Source organism: Erinaceus europaeus, chromosome 18, assembly GCF_950295315.1.
Source record: "Erinaceus europaeus chromosome 18, mEriEur2.1, whole genome shotgun sequence".
NCBI classification, from domain to species: domain Eukaryota; kingdom Metazoa; phylum Chordata; class Mammalia; order Eulipotyphla; family Erinaceidae; genus Erinaceus; species Erinaceus europaeus.
In genome coordinates, this window is record NC_080179.1 from 75401225 (window position 1) to 75419593 (window position 18369).

Here is an 18369-nt window from a genome sequence, read left to right on the forward strand (position 1 = left end):
AAAATTTATTTATAGAATAAAAAATATCGACAAGACCATAGGATAAGAGGGGTACAATTCCCACCACCTGAGTTCCATATCCCCTCCCCTCCTTGAAAGCTCTCCTATTCTTTATCCCTCTGGGAGCATGGACCCAGGATCACTATGGGGTGCAGAAGGTAGAAGTTCTGGCTTCCTTTTTGTACAGCAGTATGCTGTAAGTGCTTCTTCGCTTAACATGGGTGTTGGCAGGTCGATCTATACTCCCAACCTGTTTCTACCTTTCCTTAGTGGGGCAGGGCTCTGGAGAGGTGGGGTTCGACGGTACACTGGTGATCACAGCTGTCTTTTATTTAAGAGTTTGCAAGTTACCAACTGGAAGTGATTTTGTTCAAGAAATTACTATAGAATTACAGGTCTATAAGGGACTGGAAATTAGTTCATCCACTGCACCTACACCTTCTCTTCATAAAGAGGAAAATGTCAGAAGCACAGTATAATCTCATTACAGAATTGTCCATCTGTTTTTATCCTGGATATCAGTGTTCATCACTTTCTTTTTATTTATTCATTTTTTAAAAGACTATGCTTTTGATGAGTTCAAGTCTTTACTTCTGGTGAAGTCTGAGTCATCGTATTTTCTCTGCAATAAGCACCTCTGCTTAACCCACAAGTTGAGCTCTGCATTTATCAGATAGGTCAAGGCAGTGGTAGCTCATTTAGCTACTTGTCTTTTCTACGCTTGTGTCTACTTATTCTGTTAACTGTTCAGAATCCAAATCTTGTACTATGACTGTGAATTTGCTCATAATGCTCTTTAATTCTATTAATTCTGCAGAAGTTCTTTTTGGGTCTGCAGACATTTGTTGTTAAAACTTACCAAATGATTCACTCTTTTGCCATTCTGTCATAACCAAGTGTCTATATATAGAAAGAAGGAGATGGTCGAGAGGTAAACAGTCTGGATGAGTGATTCTTTAACGTTAATTGTCACTATCTCAAAGTTATAATATCTAACTCTGATGCAACTTGTATCTCTTTGCACAAAACCAACGGCATGTCTTTTCTAGATTTGAATAAATACTTGTTTAAGAGATGTTAATGAGAAACAGCTTCGATTAAGAAAGATTTTCCACTCAATAGTGGCAATTTTAATGTATTACACTTATTGTTAATCAAAGATTCCGGTTTCTATAGTCTATGTGGAATCCACAAAAAAATTCAATTGTTGAATGATTTATTGGGGCTTCCAGAAATAATGCTGTACCCGTTTCCTCTTAATGGGTCATCAGTTATTCAGTTGCCATGAAGGTAATATGAGGAGACTCAGTTAGCAGCCTATCATTACATCATCGTAACACGGAGCAAGGCCCATCAGGCATCATCAAATCAGCCTGAATCTTGTAGTATGTCAGCCGCATTTTATGTACATTACCAGCACCGTTAATTTTCCTTGGGGGAATTATATTAAAGAAAAACGGCTGCAAATGAGTTCTGGGATATAATTTTGTAGTCATTATTGATATTTCCTTGTGTGTTTGTATGTGAGTGCATGTGTGCTGAGGCGTCACACCTGTATTGTTTCACTGCTTTTACAAGCTCTACTTGAACTAAATAGAAAAAGAAAAAAGAGAAGTGGACAAAGCACAGTGTATGAAGCCGCAAGGCAAAGTAGGCACTCTTCCTGGTAAGCTAGCTATCTCCCAGCCCCCTTATTTCTTTTTATTATCATTGAGTGACTATGGTTTTTACATTGCTTGTGAACAGGTAAGACAAAATGACAGCCAAGTAGTTGTTTGCACTTTTAATTCAGTGTATTTTTTTCTATTTCTGACCCAGTATTTTAGATGTTCTCTATACTTTTTTTTTGAAATGTTATGCACGTACAAACTATTGTATTTACTGTTGACTGTAAAACATTAGTCCCCCAAAAGAAAAAAATTCAAAAGTAAACAAAGACTGAAATATAGAAACCACAAATCTGCTTTACCACACTCCTGAAGTATGAGGCCCGCAGATGGGGGAGCTGGGGCTCAAACCTGCCCCCTCATGTGGTAATGTGTGTGCTCGGCCACACACGCCACAGCCCAGCCCCTCCGCAAGCATTCCTGTCGTTACCCATGCAGCAGCATAATCTTTACCCCGCACTAAATCTGGGGCTTCCTTTCTTGAGATCATCGCCACAGTGAATTCCCCACAAACGCACTTTGCTTCACTTCCTTCTTGCATAAAGCTATTTTACATTCATGCACACAAGTAACCTTGCTCTCTTTTCCATAGGCCTGCCTAATCATGACAACAGAGACTTGTAATTTCTTCTTTTTTTATATCCCACACATGCTTACTTTGGTGTATACAGAGCAATGATGATTCCCAACATGACTCCTAGAGTCCATGAATTAGAATCAGCTGGGGCACTTATTAAATCTTCAAGGTCCTCCTCTTGGCCAAACATATTAAAATAGCAGGGTAGAAAGGGCCCAGAACAGTCTTACGCTGCAGTATTAAGTTTTTAAGGAACCAAGAGCGAGGGGCTGGGTGGTGCTGCAACTGGTTGAGCACACAGCACACATGTTACAATGTCCTGGGTCCCCCACCCGCAGGGGGAAAGCTTGTGAGTGGCGAAACAGGGCTGCAGGTCTCTCTCTCTCTCTCCCTATCACCCCATTTCTATCCAATAAATAAATAAAGATAATAAATAAAAATTTAAAAAGGAAACTTTATGAAAATCAAGGATGACTATCAAGTCTACTACTTGCTAGGTATATGGTACTGAGCAAAGTACTTAATATTTCCTCAATTAAAAAATCATAATTTCACACCTGACATATCTGGACATAGTCTGAAGTGAAGCAAAAACTAGTGTATTCATGGAACCCTTTGGAATATAACTGAAATAGGCCTACTATCTGTAAAATGGAGACCCCAAATCTTCATCTGCAATATTCTTGTCTTTAGGTTCATGGTTAGTCAACAATTTGTTTGGCTTTATATGTTAACTCTTTTTTCAGCCACCAGGTTTCAGATGCTAACATGATGCCAACCTGCCTTCCCTGGGCAGAGACCCCCCGCCATAGCCCCTCCCTCTAGGGAGAGACAGGCTGGGAAACAATTACAGAAGCCAGACCTTAATTCCCCTGGGTCCGTACTCCCATAGGGACAAACAATAGGAAAGCTGGGAGTCGGGCGGTAGCACAGCAGGTTAAGGGCAGGTGGCGCAAAGCACAAGGACCGGCGTAAGGATCCCGGTTTGATCCCTTGGCTCCCCACCTGCAGGGGAGTCGCTTCACAAGCGGTGAAGCAGGTCTGCAGGTGTCTGTCTTTCTCTCCCCCTCTGTCCTTCCCATCTCTCTCTGTCCTATCCAACGACGACGACATCAATAACAACAACAATAAAACAACAAGGGCAACAAAAGGAAATAAATAAATATTAAAAAAAAATAGAATAGGAAAGCTGTCAGGGGAGGGGATGGGATACGGAGTTCTGGTGGTGGGAACTGTGTGCAGTTGTCCCCCTCTTAGCCTATGGTTTTTGCCAGTGTTTCCTTTTTTTTTTTAAATATTTATTTTATTTATTCATTCCCTTTTGTTGCCCTTGTTGTTTTGTTGTTGTTGTTATTACTGTTGTTGTCATTGTTGGCTAGGACAGAGAGAAATGGAGAGAGGAGGGGAAGACAGAGAGGGGAGAGAAAGACAGATACCTGCAGACCTGCTTCACCGCCTGGGAAGCGACTCCCCTGCAGGTGGGGAGCCGGGGTTCGAACCGGGATCCTTATGCCGGTCCTTGTGCTTTGCGCCACGTGCGCTTAACCCGCTGCGCTACAGCCTGACTCCCAAGTGTTTCCTTTTTATAAGTAAAAATTTTTAAAAAAATCATAATTTACAGTTTCTGTTTCTATTTCCTGGTCTCTGAGGAATAGTAAAAGCAATTCTTCCATACTTACTTTTCCATTTTCCAATCTGTTAAATGGGCATTATGTATTTGCCTCCAGGGTTACTGCTGGGGCTCGGTGCCTGCACTTCAAATTCACTGCTCCTGAAGGCTATTTTTTCCTTTTTGTTGCCCTTGTTGTTTATCGCTGTTGTTATTATTATTGTTGTTGTTATTGCTCTCGTTGTTGTTGGATAGGACAGAAAGAAATGGAGAGAGGAGGGGAAGACAGAGAAGGGGAAAGACAGACACCTTCAGACATGCTTCACCGCCTGTGAAGTGACCACCCTGCAGGTGGGGAGCCGGGGGCTCGAACTGGGATCCTTTACATGGGCCCTTGCGCCTTGCGCTGGTCCTCGCGCCTTGTGTGCTTAACTTGCTGAGCTACCGCCTAAACCCCCAAATGGTCATTATTTAAAGGATTATGTGTTAACATTAGTAATAATAATAGCATGTTAACATGTGGCTTAAATTCATTTAAGATACATCTTTACATGGTCGGCTGGTGTCGCAGCCGGTTGAGTGTACAACTTTGCCGCGCACAAGGACCTGGGCTCCAGCCTCCCGCTCCCCACCAGCAGGTACCCATCTTCCTTCCTCGTTATCTCCCCAGCCCTCTCTCTCCATTTCTCTGTCACATCAAATCAAATCAAATAGGACACAGAAAAAAAATGGCCTCCAGGAGCAATGGTTTCACAGTCCCAGCACTGAGTCGCTGTGACAAATCCAGGGGGAAAACAAAGAAAGAAAAACAGGCAAATAAAAGAGAAAAGAAACATTTTTGCAAGACTGGAGAATGATATCCATAGAGCTTACCACTGGCTCTAACTACACGATGATTCTTTTCCTCAGGAGAATACTAAAAACTCTGTCAATGCACGGATGCACTACAGATGTATGAGGTGCAGTTCTAGTTTCAAAGAGCCATTAGTAGTTTTTGGCAGCAGTGTCAACACTAGTCCAGTGGCTCTCAAATATTCTTGATTCTATTTATAAAACAGTAAGAATTCAAAATAAATTTGGATAAACTATGGGAATAAAAAAATTAAGTGTGGAAGTGTTTTTGAAAATGCTTTCACAAGTTCATGGAGTCTATTCTTCCGAGACCAGGAAGTAGGAACAGAAATTGCTCACTGTGCTTTGTAACTGAAGATACGGAGGACCTGTCCTTGTAGAGACAGAATCTGAACCTAGGTTTGGGCTCTGAACGGACAACTACGGGATGTGAACCGAAGAAGGGAACTCCTGCTACTGCGGCTTGTGCCTGGGTCTGAAAGTGGGCTCCCAGGGCCTCAGGGAGATAGCAGGAAGCAAATAAATGCATCCCGCTTCTCCCGTCTACTATTTTTGGCCTTGTTCTGGTCGGAATCCTCATTTTAACCGAGTTTTCAGGATTCTCAGTCTCATCACACAGAAGAAGAATGGGAAAAGATGGCCAATAGCAGGAATGCCACAGAAATACGTAAAAAGCCTAAAAATGTGATTATATGTATGATGAAATGAAAATACATTAATCATCCTTTAACTCTTATTTTGACTTTCACAATTTCAGTTATTATCTGCAGTCAATGGTAGTCCTAAAACATTACCAACAGTAAGGCATTATGAAAGAGGGGCCACAACCACGTCACTTTTATTACAGTTGATTATGCATGGTCCATTTCATTACTATTTATTGATATCTTATAGCTAATTTATACATTAAACTGTATAAATATTATTCAGTACAATAGGGTTTTAAGCATTCTATGGGAGGTCTTTGGACTTGCCCCCACCCACCATAGATACTTTCAACATTAAAATGAATGTGGGTTATAAAAATCACTGGTTATAGATAAAATCTGGCAAACTGGAAAAGGGAAGCTAGTTTTAAGCAAAAGAGTAAAAGAAAATATATTTAATTGCTTTAAAAAACCCCACACTTTGCCACAAAATACAGCTGCAATAATGTGAAATAAACTGGATCCATTTATGTCCCCTTTAGTAAGGCCTGGAGGTGTTAAAGATGACCTCACTGCTTGTATGTTTATCAGACTTACTTGGCAGCCTGGCAATCCGGTTTCTCTGCTGTACAGGGAAAAGGAGCCCCTCTCTGACGTTTTTCCTATAAAACAAAGACAATAACTTCACATTAAAAACCCTTATTTATTAATAGGTGATTCAATTTCTATGCTGAACTGGCAATTGTACTGGGGTCTGGAAATTAAAAACCTCAAAACAACAGATAAATTTCAGTCAACAAAGATGTTAAAGCAGCCTAGCACTCGAGTCAGTTTAATAGTTAAATTCTTACTTTTCACATAAAATAGTTTGTACTTTATTGCTTTCTCATTGTGAAACACTAAAAAGTATTCAAAATAACAAAAACAAAATGGACATTCATCGAGTCCGCAGTGTGACCCTAGTGCTATTAGTGAGCATCATGTATTCAATATAACTAACAATATATATTGCTTGAAAATGTATCTGATACATCTACACAGATGGGATTTTATGGTATTTGTCCTTTGAGTTTTCACGCAACATCCTGTTTTTGGGGATAGGTCACTGTCATGAATGCACATCTCCACATGTGCCCAAGACAGGTATCAGTATATTTCACCCTCCACTGGGTTCCCAACCTCCCCCTACTGCTCCTCCCTTCTGAGTCCCTGGATCTGATGCAAGAGTCCACGGAGGCGGTTTCCCTTTGTATCATCCTTTGCTTTGTTTCTTAGACCCATCTGTGAGTGAGATCATGTGGTATTTGACACCTGTTTGTTTAATCCGTTAATGGTTTACCATCATAAAATGTCCCATTAAGGAAATAAAACTAGTTTATCTATTCCTCCACTCAAAAAGACTGTTTTAAAATTTCCCTCATGAAAAGTGCCGACGCAAAGACCATTTCTTTTTTTAAACCATAATTATATACTGAACACTGAATTATTAGCTGTGGTTATATAAACATGAATGGTTTATCTGAAAACTGCAAATACAGGATACTCAAATTTACTTACAACTACTTAGATAGCTTACATGAAGTAATAATATTCAGGGATTTTCATTATGTATATAAGCCAAATGGCTAATTGATGCCCAATTCCTACAACTCTAAATGCAGTACGTATGACCCCGTATGTACACAAAATAATCTTTGTAACGGTAAGGCTAATTAAAATTTACTGTTACAACTAGCAATCCAGTTTCTGAGGTCACTAGGATATTGCAATACATGATTTGAGAGCTATATAGGATATCACTGATGGAAGCACATTATTTCGAAATGTAAAAATGCCAGCACAAAAATGCAGTTTTACGAAAACAAGATAAATCAGTGTGGTCTATATGCCTCACAAGAGCTTTTATTTGCAAAAGCAACATACGAAATAAAAGGAGAGAAATGACAACTATTTTAAGTCTCCTTTTGCAAGTAAGGCTGCTTCTTTTTTTTCCAACAGCAATTATAATATTTACTTAAAATAATGCATTTTCAGGTCAAATAAGTTCTAAATTGTGTATTTCAGGTCCAGCCAACTTCATAGTAATATGCAGATGGTGATATTCACAGGCTTCAGCTGCATGATCACTTCCTCTGCCCATTCATCTCTTTCTTTTCTTCCCCGAATAACCTCTTTCAGATATGGTTCAAGGTAGAATTTATCCTCTTCATATTCTGCCCACTGCTCTTTAGGCAAGATCTGACGCCTCTGAGTCAGGTCCAGTGCTCTCCTGGTGCGGGACGGCCTGTCATTGCAGAGGTTCTCGGGAAGTCTTCCTGTGGCTTCCTAATATTGCATCTTTAGCCTCAGATATTGTACCATCTCGCAGTAACCCCAGGTCACTGAGCCCAGCAGCACTGTAACCATTTTCGAAAACCTTCCAACCAACAGCTTGAGGCGGCAACGGCCGGCCTGCCCGCCATGTGGCCCTGTGGCCCTGAGGTAGGGCTGCGTCTAAGAGTCAGCGTGGGATGTGACTGGGGCTACTGAATCTTCTATTCATGTTACTCTGACCTCTCACGATCACTCACAGACTATAGCTGTGACATACAGTCAGCCCATTTATCAAAATAAATTTAAAAAACCCTTGCTGGACCAATACCTCAGAGAGTAAAGGGTAATGCTAGCTCAGAATGACTGGCATAGATTACAGGGCGGGGGGGGGGGGGGATCCACCTTTGAAGTTTAACTTTATTAATTAAACAAACACATTTATCTGATGTGAAAAATAATCAGTTACGTATCTTTAAGAAAAATGCTGCCTGCATTTTGAAAGAGAATTTTCTTTTTGAAAACATTTCTTGTAACTGTATGAGACAGAATCTAAGAGACAAGGCATAAAGAGAGGACCAGATCCTGCTCTCTCCTCTGGTGTAAGGGGTGCTGAGGCTTGAACCTCTGGCCTTTGGAGTCTCAGGCATATAAACTGGTGTGCTAACCGTCTAGCAGGAGCTAGCTTTTCAGCCTTAAGAAAATGATGCTTTTGGGGAGTCGGGCGGTAGGTAGCGCAGCGGGTTAAGCGCAGGTGGCGCAAAGCGCAAGGACCAGCGGAAGGATCCTGGTTCGAGCCCCCGGCTCCCCACCTGCAGGGGAGTCGCTTCCCAGGCGGTGAAGCGGGTCTGCAGGTGTCTGTCTTTCTCTCCCCCTCTCTGTCTTCCCCTCTTCTCTCCATTTCTCTCTGTCCTATCCAACAACAACTACAACAATAAAACAAGGGCAACAAAAGGGAATAAGTAAATAAATAAATATTAAAAAAAGAGAGAAAAAAAAAGGAAAATGATGCTCTTAAAACCACATCATGTCTCATAATTACCAGGACAGAACTGAGAGGCTACATTAACATCCTATACACAATAAGGTTAAATTCACCACATATATAATAAATTCACAGGCTAAAATACCAACTCTTACTTATACCTTATAAACCGCTCATCCTGAAATGTGTTTCAACAACTATACCTGTTCCAGCATCATCACCTAAACATACCAGTGAATTATTTTTTCCCTTTCTGGTAAAACTGTAACAGGAAACAAATAAAGAGTTCTACACTATTTGTTGTGTTTTTGATAAAGCACAATTTTAGATGAGATTGTTCAAGCAACTTAAAGCTTAAAATCCTAACTTTTCTGTGTACCGGAGACAAATTGGGGTTGGGGGGCAGAAAGCACATTTTGTTGCACGTGACGCGGAGCCCAAGGAAGCAGCGCGAGCACTGGGGGCTCAGCTCCAACTCCGCGTGAAGGGCTTCCCCGCGGGCCGCGAAACAGCAAAACCCCCAAACAAACAACCACCACCCAAAATCTTTTCTGTGCCCCCTAAAATTCCTAAACTCCTTCCTTTCACAAAGAAATGCCAATGAGAAGAATGATAAATAATTGAAGAGAAGCTAAAAACATTCTTACAAACTAAGATCTTCTGCTATGGAAAGTTGAGAATTGTTTTTAAAATAACAGCCTACTCAGACAAGATTTTTTTTTTTTATTTAAGAAAGGATTAATTAACAAAACCATAGGGTAGGAGGGGTACAACTCCACACAATTCCCACCGCCCAATCTCCATATCCCACCCCCTCCCCCACTAGCTTTCCCATTCTCTGTCCCTCTGGGAGCATGGACCCAGGGTCATTGAGGGTTGCAGAAGGTAGAAGGTCTGGCTTCTCCTCTGAACATGGGCGTTGACTGGTCGGTCCATACTCCCATCAGACAAGATTTTGAAATGTGAGTAGATATTCTGATATGAGAGGAGCTAGCAATTTCTTTGGGATTTAAAAGCATGGGTACTCCTGACACACTTAATTTGAGATGAAAGGATATTCACATTTTTAATGTGAAATGTATTGATTCACCATGGGCTTATGCGACTATATAAATTAAGGGAGTCTAGACGCACACTTCTAAGTCTGCAAACTTCACCGCGGTTCTTTGGTCCTGTGACTCCTCTCGCCCTCTCCTCTCTTCTGGTAACTACCATGCTATTTCGCAGTGCATATTCATCTTTGCTTCTTTCAAGATTACTTTTTACAACTATAAATTAATTAATTAATTTCACGAATTAAATGACGTGTTTCTATATTTTAACACTTTAATGAGATAAAGGAGGAGAGTAAGAGAGACACCTGCAGTACTGTTTTGCCATTCATGAAGCTTTCTTTACTTGCGGGCGGGGCGCTGAAGCCCAGGTCCTTGCTCACTGTGAAGTGACAGTTACATGTGCCTCAGCCCAGCCCTGCGCATGTGTCTCTATTTTTATTTATTAAATTTTTTTATATTTACTTATTTTCCCTTTTGTTGCCCTTGTTGTTTTTTATTGCTGTTGTAGCTATTATTATTGTAGTTACTGAAGTCGTCATTGTTGGATAGGACAGAGAGACATGGAGAGAGGAGGGGAAGACAGAGAGGGGGAGAGAAAGACAGACACCTGCAGACCTGCTTCACCGCCTGGGAAGCGACTCCCCTGCACGTGGGGAGCCGGGGGCTCGAACCGGGATCCTTACGCCGGTCCTTCTGCTTAGTGCCACCAGCGCTTAACCTGCTGTGCTACCGCCTGACTCCCGATCCACCAATTCTTCTAACTAGGTATAGGTTTTTATGAAGAACACAAAACTATAATATGAAACAAACAGACAAACAAACAACAACAAAAAACCCCAACCCACCTATGTTTGCTGTAGCTCTATTTAGAGTAGCAAAGAGCTGAAGACAGATGAGATAAAAAGGAGCCGTGGTATGTAACACAGTATGAAATACTACTTTAGCTTTAAGAAACGATAAAACCTTGACTTTTGCTACAGTGTAGATGGAGCTGGAGGGAATCACACTAAGGGAGACAAGTCAGAGAACCAAATATTAGGGGACTAGGTGGTAGTGTGCCCGGCTAAGGACTAAGAGAGTGAGCAAGCACCTGTGCAAGGGTCCGGTCTGAGCCTCCAGCTCCCCTCCACTTGCAGGGCGGACGCTTCACAAGCCGCAGAGCAGTCTGCAGGTGTCTGTCATTCTCTTTCCTTCTCTATTTCCCCTTCCCCTCTCAACTTCTCTCTGTCCTATCCAATAAAATGGAAAAATGGCCACCAGAGGCAGTGGATTTCTAGTGCCAGCCAGCACGAAGGCCAGGGATAACCCTGGAGGCAAATCAATCAATCAATCAAATACTGAATAAGTTGACGCCAGCAGGATTTAGGAGATAAAGGCATAAAACCATGGCCGATGTCCACAGATATGGGACACTAAGGGGGAACAGGGTTGGGGCTGGGTGGTGGCGCACCTGGTTGAGTGCACATGTTACAATGTGCTAGAGCTCCAGCCCCACATCCCCACCTGCAGGGCCAAAGCTTCGCGAGTGGTGAAGCAGGGCTGCAGGTGTCTTTCTGTTTCGCTCCCTCTCTATTTCCCCCTACCCTCTAGATTTGACTGTCTCTATCTAATAAATAAATAGACGATTAAAGACGTTTAAAAAAAGAGAGAGAGGAGAGGGTTGTGGGCATGATGCCCTGCACTGGAGGGAAAGGGCGCGCTGCTGGTGGTCTAGGCAGGCTAGTTCATATTTAAGAGATGTGAAATTGTGCCCCTTAAACAAAACCAGCTTTGTAAAACATTTCCTTAAAAAAGTAAATAAAATTAATTGAAAAGAGAATAAAGTTAAAAAAGCCAAAGAGATCAGGACATCAGACCAGCTGCAATGTCAGCCTAAAGGGGAAACTTGAAGCGGTCTGTAAGACTAGCACTGGCGGAACTAGAAGCGGTCTGTAAGACTAGCACTGGCGGAACTAGAAGCGGTCTGTAAGACTAGCACTGGAGGAACTAGAAGCGGTCTGTAAGACTAGCACTGGAGGAACTAGAAGCGGTCTGTAAGACTAGCACTGGAGGAACTAGAAGCGATCTGTAAGACTAGCACTGGAGGAACTAGAAGCGGTCTGTAAGACTAGCACTGGAGGAACTAGAAGCGGTCTGTAAGACTAGCACTGGAGGAACTAGAAGCGGTCTGTAAGACTAGCACTGGAGGAACTAGAAGCGGTCTGTAACACTAGCACTGGAGGAACTAGAAGCGGTCTGTAACACTAGCACTGGAGGAACTAGAAGCGGTCTGTAACACTAGCACTGGAGGAACTAGAAGCGGTCTGTAACACTAGCACTGGAGGAACTAGAAGCGGTCTGTAACACTAGCACTGGAGGAACTAGAAGCGGTCTGTAACACTAGCACTGGAGGAACTAGAAGCGGTCTGTAACACTAGCACTGGAGGAACTAGAAGCGGTCTGTAACACTAGCACTGGAGGAACTAGAAGCGGTCTGTAACACTAGCACTGGAGGAACTAGAAGCGGTCTGTAATACTAGCACTGGCGGAACTAGAAGCGGTCTGTAAGACTAGCACTGTCGGAACTAGAAGCGGTCTGTAAGACTAGCACTGGAGGAACTAGAAGCGGTCTGTAACACTAGCACTGTCGGAACTAGAAGCGGTCTGTAAGACTAGCACTGGCGGAACTAGAAGCGGTCTGTAAGACTAGCACTGGCGGAACTAGAAGCGGTCTGTAAGACTAGCACTGGAGGAACTAGAAGCGGTCTGTAAGACTAGCACTGTCGGAACTAGAAGCGGTCTGTAAGACTAGCACTGGAGGAACTAGAAGCGGTCTGTAAGACTAGCACTGGAGGAACTAGAAGCGGTCTGTAAGACTAGCACTGTCGGAACTAGAAGCGGTCTGTAAGACTAGCACTGGAGGAACTAGAAGCGGTCTGTAAGACTAGCACTGGCGGAACTAGAAGCGGTCTGTAACACTAGCACTGTCGGAACTAGAAGCGGTCTGTAAGACTAGCACTGGAGGAACTAGAAGCGGTCTGTAAGACTAGCACTGGAGGAACTAGAAGCGGTCTGTAAGACTAGCACTGGAGGAACTAGAAGCGGTCTGTAAGACTAGCACTGGAGGAACTAGAAGCGGTCTGTAAGACTAGCACTGTCGGAACTAGAAGCGGTCTGTAAGACTAGCACTGGAGGAACTAGAAGCGGTCTGTAACACTAGCACTGGAGGAACTAGAAGCGGACTGTAAGACTAGCACTGTCGGAACTAGAAGCGGTCTGTAAGACTAGCACTGGAGGAACTAGAAGCGGTCTGTAAGACTAGCACTGTCGGAACTAGAAGCGGTCTGTAATACTAGCACTGGCGGAACTAGAAGCGGTCTGTAACACCAGCACTGGTATCCCACCCAGGAGTAATGAGACTACACTGTCTGGTGGCAGTGAAGAGACATGGGAGTGAAAGCTGACAAGTAAGGAGAAGCATTCTTTGGTCTCTTATGAGAAAGAATGTAAGAAAACAGAACTGACAACAGCCAAATAGAACTGGGCAGACAATTACATAACATTCTGGATGTTCTCAGTAGCAAAGATGATTTGTGGAATGATAAGCTATTTTACTTTGATAACTAATTTATCAATGAACTGGAAGGCTGACTAGACATTAGAAGCAGTCAAGTAAGTATAATTGAATCACAGTGAGTTTGTGATTATTGGATAGATTTTTAGTGAAATGATCATTCAAGCTTTTTTTTCTTTCTCTTTTTGGTCAACGTTTCAAACACCAGATTGCCTGCCTTATTTCTTCTAATTTCTTGCAGGATTTCATTACATCTTTTTGGTACAAAATGCTTTATTGAATCTATATGAACATTTATTTTGTATAGATTGGCTTTAAACATTTCTTTTTTTGTAGTTAGGACCTAAAGTATACATGGTTTCACCACTCCTGGGCCACTTTTTCACTCACAGCACATGGAGATGCCTGGGATCACTGCCTCTCTCAGGGGGTGCTGAGATTCGAACCTGAACTGCACCTGTAACAAGGTAGGCAACCTACCCAGCAAGCAATCTCCCTAGGCCTTTTTTATTCTATTAATGTGCTTTTTGATGGACTATTTTACATGTCAATTAGTTCTTTTCCCCTTTTTTTTTTCTTTATAGGGGGGAATCAGTGGCTTACAGTCGACAGTAAAACACAGTACTTTGTCCATGTGCAATCTCTCTGTTTTCCACATAACAATTCAACCCTCTTTAGGTCCTCCTCTGCCATCATGTTCCAGGACCTGGAAACTGCCCCCAACCCCAAGTCTTTTACTTTGTTTGGTGCAATACACCAACTCCAGTCCAAGTTTTCTGCTTTGTGTTTTCACTTCTGTTCTTATTTTTCAACTTCTGTCTGAGTGAGATCACCCCATATTCATTCTTCTCTTTCTGGATGAGCTCACTTTGCATGAGTCCTTAAAGCTCCATCCAAGATGAGATGAAGAAGGTGAATTCGCCAACTTTAATAGCTGAATAGTATTCCACTGTTCTGACATTAACTTCTTCATCCTCCTGCTTCTCCCTCCTCCTCCTCACTAATCAGCTCTGGCTTGTGGTGGTATGGGGAATTGAACCTGGAACTTTGGAGCCTCAGGCATGATGGTCTGTTTGCATCAAATTCTTAACAGTATGTTATACTGCACTATTTTTTAGTGGAGGCTTAGAATACAATTCCCAGATTCTGACCAATATGTGCAGTCCGCGGTTAGCGCAGCCCAAACAGCGCACTAGAATCTTCTGATGTTCGGTCTCCCCCAGCAGCCTTTATCAACCAAATGAACTGATACTAGATGGGGGCTGGCAAGACTGCCCACCTGGGCAATGTGCTGCTCTGCCTTGCGCACCACGCAAGTTTACGCCTGTCCTCTACTGTACTGGAGGAAATTTCAGTGTTGTGGATCTTTCCCTCTGTCTGAAAACAGTTTACAGTAACAAAGTCCTGGTGACAACAATAAAAACAAACAAACAATCAAACAAACAAAAACCCTAGATGTGAAACCAATTCCTAATGGAAAAGAGGTCAATAGCAAATCTTTTCAAAAATGACCGGCAGCAAACCCAACAACCCGCGGAATTGGCTCACGATACAACCCAAACACGGCCAGTTACAGTTCCTTTCAGTTCTCACAAAGAGCACATTATGATGCTCTTGCCTTAAGTGTCTATAAAAATATTCATTCGCATCTTTCTGAGTCTGTTTTCTAGATCTTTAAAAATGAAAAAGATCAGGGGCCAGGTGGTGGTGCATGTGGTCAAGCGCTCACTTAACAGTGCGCAAGGACCCAGGTTCAAGCCCCTGGTCCCCACCTGCAGGGGAAATGCTTCACAAGTGGGGAAGCAGGATTGCAGGTGTCTCTCTGTCTTTCTCTCTCCCTATCTCCTCCTCCCCTCTCAATTTCTCTCTGTCTCTTCCCAATAATAAATAAATAAAAATATTAAAAAACTGAAAAAGATCAACCTGCTAATGCCCATGTTCAGCGGGGAAGCGATTACAGACGTAAGACCTTCCACCTTCTGCATCCCACAGTGACCCTGGGTCCATACTCCCAGAGGGATACAGAATAGGAAAGCTTTCAGGGGAAGAGGTGTGATACGGAGTTCTGGTGGTGGGAACTGTGTGGAGTTGAGCCCCTCTTGTCCTATGGACTCACCAATATTTCCATTTTATAAATAAACTAAAAAGAAAAAGACGGAAAATAAAAGGCACACAACACATTCCCAGAGTCTGTTTTAATATGGGAGTTTTCTTTTGTTTACACATTTAGAATATGTGGCAAGTTAGCTGTGTGGTCACCATGAGGACGGACTTGGTAGAAGAACTCCTACTTCAGGAAGTGTAACTGACTGAGGGTTTTTAGTTTTGTGCTCTCAAGTACATGCTGCATTTGCACCAAGGCCCTCTTGCTTCTAGCCAGCTCAGCAGAGGAGCATGGGTTAGCCAAAGCACACTCCCCTTTGGCAGAATAATGGCACTGCTCTGTCAACAGACTCTGACCCAATGAACTGCAGGCTGCTTTTTGAACATTCCTCAGCGTGCACAGGAGCCTGGGACTTTCCTTTGCTTGCTGTGGATATGGTGAAAGGAATGGACATTTGGTGACTGTTACGCGCCATTCAGCTGTGCAACACTATGAAAGAGACTTTGGCCAAAGGGGTGGCATCACTGTTAGGTGTGTGCTTATTTTTCTCTTGCTAGAAATCCTGTTAACAGCAAGGAGTATGTGACTGAGGGACGATGATCACAACTGTCAAATTTAACAGTGAAATTTCAGGCCATCCTGGAAGTTTCGGTCTGTAGGCTGGAGAAACAGCCTCTTCTAGCTGTGTGTACTCTTTTCCAACCAATTAGGAAAAAAATTATTATAAGGAAATGGCCAGGGACAGAGATATTATGAAAGGTACAGCAGCTTCTATTTTTGTAGATGTCCAGTGTTCACTACCTGAATTTTTCCAACAAACTGAGCTTACTAATTTCAATGAATAGGGACTACTCAAGAAATAATTGTTCGCTTCATGTGAAATAGCTCAAATTAGAAGAGACAGTTTGCTTCTTTGTCTGAAAAACAATATTATTTCAACAGTCATGCTTGTAAGAGATACCGATTTGCATTTAAAAATCCAAATTCACATCTATTAAATCAAATTGCTATGTGCTGTATGTTAAATACACATACATTAGACTGCACTGGAAAGAGAACCCAGGATGCTTAAAAGATTAGGCAGATCAACATTACTATACTTGAAAATGTAGGGACTCAATATCAGTAAACAGAGAAACAACATAAAATCTTTGCATAAGTAAATCTAGATATTCTGGAACAAATATAAATGTGATCAGTTTTATGAATAGACTTATTCTTGGGTATCCTTGAAAACTCATTATTTATGCTTTTTTTTTTTTTTTTTGCACACGGGGAATTTCTTTTTGGTGGGGGGGACCACTATCAAAAGTTATCAGTGAGTCACATGGGATGCATTGGATCGGCCTTCTCGTGGTGCATCCCGTGAGTACCCATTCATTGGGGAAACTGACGATCCTTCCTAGCCGACTGAATCCACATGGATCCCAGTCACTTTCAAAGCCAGCAACAAGCAGCTCCTGACAACTTTCAACCTGACCTGTTGACTGGCTACGGAAGAAGGGCAAATGCTAGAAGAAGAAGAAGTGAGTCACATTAATTACTGTAAAAACAAACTACAACCCTATGGGAGCCATACTGTTGGGTGTGTCAGAGCAGATATCTGGGCCCGCTGTCATTATTGGGATCGCAGATATCCGGGCCCGCTGTCATTATTGGGATCGTAGATATCCGGGCCCGCTGTCATTATTGGGATCGTAGATATCCGGGCCCGCTGTCATTATTGGGATCGTAGATATCCGGGCCCGCTGTCATTATTGGGATCGTAGATATCCGGGCCCGCTGTCATTATTGGGATCGTAGATATCCGGGCCCGCTGTCATTATTGGGATCGTAGATATCCGGGCCCGCTGTCATTATTGGGATCGCAGATATCCGGGCCCGCTCTCATTATTGGGATCGTAGATATCCGGGCCCGCTGTCATTATTGGGATCGTAGATATCCGGGCCCGCTGCCATTGTTGGGATTGTCTCTTGGCTCTAGCTTCTCTCTTACTGAGTGAGGGCAAGTTACACGTCAGCTGCCATCAATGGCCTCATTCCCTCTGTTAGGAAAACCAGCTCAGTAACATGTACCTCACACAGGCCTGCACAGTTTAATTAACGCTTATAAAGTGCTTGGGAATTCTTGTCGGAAGGGCTGAGGCTGATGCTCACCATCAGAACCACAGGCTTCACCTTGGTAGCAATCTTCTCAAACTTACAGGAAAAACCATCTACAGAAGATCTCAAACATATTTTTTTAAAGGAGAAAAAAATGAGAGACGGCTTAAACATAAACGCTTGCCTGTTTTCTTCACAACATTTTGTTTAAGTATTCCTGGCTAACATTTGTGCCAAGCATTCTGCTGGCTGCATTGAAGGTATTTAAATATCTAGTGCCAACAGGCACAGCTGCTGGACTCTCCATGGCCTCCTCTTGTTCACTCTGTGCCAAATTACGCGCACAGCTATGAAGGATGAGGCATCAGCAGAGGCAAATGCCAGGCGTGGGTGAGATTAGTGCTGAAACAGAGGATCCCTATAGAGGTCAGTGATTAGCAAGTTCCCAGTTGTAATCACTTCTCTAACCCAGCCTTTAACTCATCACTTATTCCATCTTACCTCGGCATCAACTTCCTGTGACAGGCATGAAAGCTGTAAGCAGTTTCCCAATCAATAATTCCTGCAGAACTGCTAAGGCATCAGTAAAGTACCTCATTATCCCTGACAAAAGCACGGAATCAGAGGGACAATCTGAATAGATTTTAGAAATGACTTCTTGAAAATGAAACCTACTATGAAGGAGCCTGGGAGGCAAACATTTACCCAGTCAGCTTCCCTTCTACCTGGTCCCCACCTCAAATCAGACCCAAATTAAATCTACACAGACTGACTGACGCAAAGGTTTCTGCAAAGCAGACTGCCTACTACTAAGCAAAATACAAACAAAAGGGTAATTTCATGAGATGGCAAGGGGAGGAGGGAGTCAGATATTAGGAATGAAGAGAGTAGGAAAGAATTACACCTG

The 18369-nt window shown here is 42.7% G+C and overlaps 1 protein-coding gene and 1 pseudogene across 2 annotated transcripts in view; both read right to left on the bottom strand.

Moving 5' to 3' along the window:
- Positions 1-18369, bottom strand: part of TCF12 (transcription factor 12) — a 296687-nt gene that overhangs the window by 112643 nt on the left and 165675 nt on the right. For both annotated transcript variants that reach the window (XM_060178210.1, XM_060178211.1), the window contains exon 6: positions 5950-6014. In XM_060178210.1, the coding sequence (XP_060034193.1) occupies positions 5950-6014 (65 nt within the window). The remainder of the gene's footprint in view (positions 1-5949; positions 6015-18369) is intronic.
- LOC103111604 (cytochrome b-c1 complex subunit 7-like) lies at positions 7395-7814 on the bottom strand (annotated as a pseudogene).